Source organism: Ananas comosus, linkage group 4 (genome assembly GCF_001540865.1).
Source record: "Ananas comosus cultivar F153 linkage group 4, ASM154086v1, whole genome shotgun sequence".
NCBI lineage: Eukaryota > Viridiplantae > Streptophyta > Magnoliopsida > Poales > Bromeliaceae > Ananas > Ananas comosus.
This window is the reverse complement of record NC_033624.1, coordinates 10,647,010-10,650,455: the sequence shown is the minus strand read 5'-3', so window position 1 is coordinate 10,650,455 and position 3,446 is coordinate 10,647,010. Positions and strand designations below refer to the sequence as shown.

The window sequence follows — 3,446 nt, the reverse complement described above, 5'->3', positions numbered from 1 at the left end:
TATCGATCAAAATTAATGAATTATTGGAAACTTAAGAACACACGGACTGTTATGCTTTCAATAGCTCAGTAGTTCTGCTCTATGTATACATATTAATGTTATTATTATTATTATACATATTATGAGACAAAAATACTTATGGTTGGTGGGTCCCACGATCCACAAGCTAATTTTTTTGGCCGCCCCCGTTTTGTCTCCTCTCTCGTCCCTCTCTCTCCCCTCCATTTTTGGCCCCTCAATTACCCTGTTCTCGGACCCAAAAAGGTGGCTCCTTTGGCCCGGATTTTGGCTTAGAATCGAGGAAAGGCGGAGTGGGGAGGAGGAATACGCTTGAGAAAGCGAGAGAGAGATTGGTGTTTGGGATCTTGGTTTGAGGAGCCCATGTCATGAGAAAAGGGACGAGCTTTACTTGGTTTTGTTCCTCCTCCTCCTCCTCTTCTTCCTCTTCTTCTTCTTCCTCTTCTTCTTATTCCGGGGTTTGAGTGTGTGTGTGTATATACATATACATATATATATATATAGATATAGCTGTGTCCATGGCCGGGAGCAACGAGGTTAACGCCAACGAGAGCAAGGTATATAAATCTTCCTATATTTGGTTCTTTTTTCTTAATTTTTACGTTAAGAGTTTGGGGGGCTTTTATTTCTCTTTTAAGTTTTTTTTTTTTTTTATTCTTTTATTTTGTTCTCTCTTGATTCTCTCTTGAGAGGGGAGGGGTTGTTAGATCTGAGTTCCGGCTTTTGGGTTGCTCCATTTCCTCATTTTGACTCCACCCTAATTTCCCCTTTTTAGGGTTTATTGTTTGTCTCTCAGCATTTCCCCATTTATTTTCCTCTCTTTCTTTCTTTCTTTCTCTCTTTCTTTTCTTTACTGCTCAATTTGCCAGCGCGCAATGTGCAAATTTGCATTGGAGTTTAAGCTCGCGAGCTCTAATTCCCTTCCCTATTCACCACTCAATCGACAAATAGAGAGCCTCTTACATCTCTGCATTGTACTCTCCTCACTGTTAAAAAAAACTAAATAAATAATAATAAAAACTCATTATCCCCAATTTCAATCTCTTATTTCTTATACGATTCCTAAGTTTAGTTGCGCCTCTGCTTGAGAGTTGTGTAGAGCATCATCATCATCATGTGCATATACTAATTGATATAAATCTTTCTTGTCATTGCGCGGAACTCAGATGGTGGTTCCCCTGAACACATGGGTGCTGATCTCCAACTTCAAAGTGGCCTACAACATGCTGCGCCGGCCGGACGGCACCTTCGACCGGCACCTCGCCGAATTCCTCGACCGCCGCGTCCCCGCCAACGCCCTCCCCACCAACGGCGTCGTCTCCTTCGACCTCCTCATCGACCGCCCCACCAATCTCCTAGCTCGCATCTACCGCCCCGCCCCCAATTCAAATTCCAATTCCAATTCCAATTCCAATTCCAATGATGATCATGATCCTCCTTCCTCCCTGCTGGCCCCCACCGCTCCGCTGCTCGCCGACCTCCACCGACCGCCGTCCCCCGACCCTTTCCCCGTCATCATCTTCTTCCACGGCGGCAGCTTCGCGCACTCCTCCTCCAACACCGCCATCTACGACTCCCTCTGCCGCCGCTTCGTCTCGCTCTGCAATGCCGTCGTCGTCTCCGTCAACTACCGCCGCGCGCCCGAGCACCGCTACCCCTGCGCGTACGAGGACGGCTGGGCCGCGCTCAGATGGGCCGCCTCCGAGCCCTGGCTCCACAGCGGCAAGGACGCCGAGCTCCGCGTCTTCCTCTGCGGCGACAGCTCCGGCGGCAACATCGCCCACCACGTCGCCGCTCGAGCGGGCGAGGCCGGAATCCGCATCTCCGGGAACATCCTCCTCAACGCCATGTTCGGCGGCAACCGCCGCACCGAGTCGGAGCAGCGGCTCGACGGCAAGTACTTCGTCACCGTCCAGGACCGCGACTGGTATTGGAAGGCCTACCTGCCCGAAGGCGCCGACCGCGACCACCCCGCCTGCAATGTGTTCGGCCCCAGCAGCGTGCGGCTCGACCGCCTCCCCTTCCCCAAGAGCCTCGTCATCGTCTCCGGCTTGGATCTCACCAGCGACTGGCAGCTCGCCTACGCCCAGGGCCTCAGGGACGCCGGCCACCACGTGAAGCTCGTTTACCGCGAGCAGGCCACCGTTGGGTTCTATTTGTTGCCCAACACTGACCATTTCTACGAAGTCATGGAGGAGATCAAGAACTTCGTCGGCTCTAACTGTTAGCAGGCGCGCACCCGCACCGCACCGCACCCCGCCAAAAAACAAAACCAAAAAAAAAAAAAAAAAAAACATATACTGCACTACTACTCCATTCGATCCATTCGATACCTTCTTCTTCTTCTTCTTCTTCTTCTTCTTTTACCTACACATATACTTCTCCTATAGATAATATCTAAAGCTTGACTTATACTGGCTTTGCCTGCGATCCGGGAGCAGAGGAGTTCATCGGTCGCGGGCGCAGCGGTGTGCGCCCGCGCAGCGAGTCGTCGATTTTAATGTAGTGTGACTCCCGGTAGAAGCTGCTCGGGTGGGATGAATTTGCGAGCAAATGACTGCTGCAGTAAGAAGCTTCGTGTGTGTTCGGGTTCTGATCACAGGTAACTTGGTCTCTTCGGAGGAATCAATCAATTCATCGGGGCGGCGGGTCGATCCGGAAAACGGCGTCGGATTATAGGTGACTTACAATATATATATATATATATATATGCGGAAGAAGAAGAAGAAGCAATATTTGCTCTTTGCTGATGTTCTTTTCAGTGAAAGTATCCTTCTTGCACCATGTGTATGTATTATAGTGAGGTGAGAGAAGATGATTTAACTAATGCTCTGTAATTTGTGTTGATTACTATACCCCCTGATGCTATTGTGAATTAGTATATTTGGTATCACCAATGAGATTATTAGTAACATAAAAAAGATGCTCCCTCCCCGCCTCCCTCTTTTTCTTCTTAAATTTTTGTCATCCTTATGGTATACTCTGATACACTGTAACTGTTTCTGAATGTGATCTTAAATCTAATGCGTTGCTGAAGCATTTGTACTTGGATTGTACTTGCCTGTTAGACTCCTTGGTATCTGTTACTTGAACATGATCGTTGCATAACCCTTCTCATTTTTTTCTATCGTCTTTAGCATAATCCTTTCGTACACTTACAACTAGTTTGGTTCTCTATGAAAATGTGTTTCTCTCTCACCTATAAGAGAATCTCTCTCTCTCTCTCTATTACATCTCAGTGCGGCCGATCGGCTCTTTTCGAGCTTTTTGCAGTGGTATCGTTTGAGTAGAGTTTTTCGAAGAAGCTCTTTGACAGCTTTCATCAGAATCTACGAACTTGAGCTTCTGCAGTCGGAAGCTTCACAAATTATTTTGGTTAAGTGCCAAGGTCTGCTTCGGGAAACTATTTTAGATTCTGGATGGAGTTG

General features: G+C 47.9%; 1 protein-coding gene across 1 annotated transcript; it reads left to right on the top strand.

Annotated features, from left to right (window-relative positions):
- Nucleotides 201–3,054, top strand: LOC109709484 (gibberellin receptor GID1C-like). Its single transcript, XM_020231742.1, has 2 exons — nt 201–575; nt 1,185–3,054. Exons 1-2 carry the CDS (start codon nt 537–539, stop codon nt 2,244–2,246), a joined length of 1,101 nt encoding a protein of 366 aa, XP_020087331.1. The 5' UTR covers nt 201–536; the 3' UTR covers nt 2,247–3,054.

Coding starts and splice junctions, on each gene's coding strand:
- LOC109709484 (XM_020231742.1), top strand. CDS start 537: ATGGCCGGGAGCAACGAGGTTAACGCCAACGAGAGCAAG. Junction 576..1,184: donor TTAACGCCAACGAGAGCAAG/GTATATAAATCT, acceptor CGCGGAACTCAG/ATGGTGGTTCCCCTGAACAC.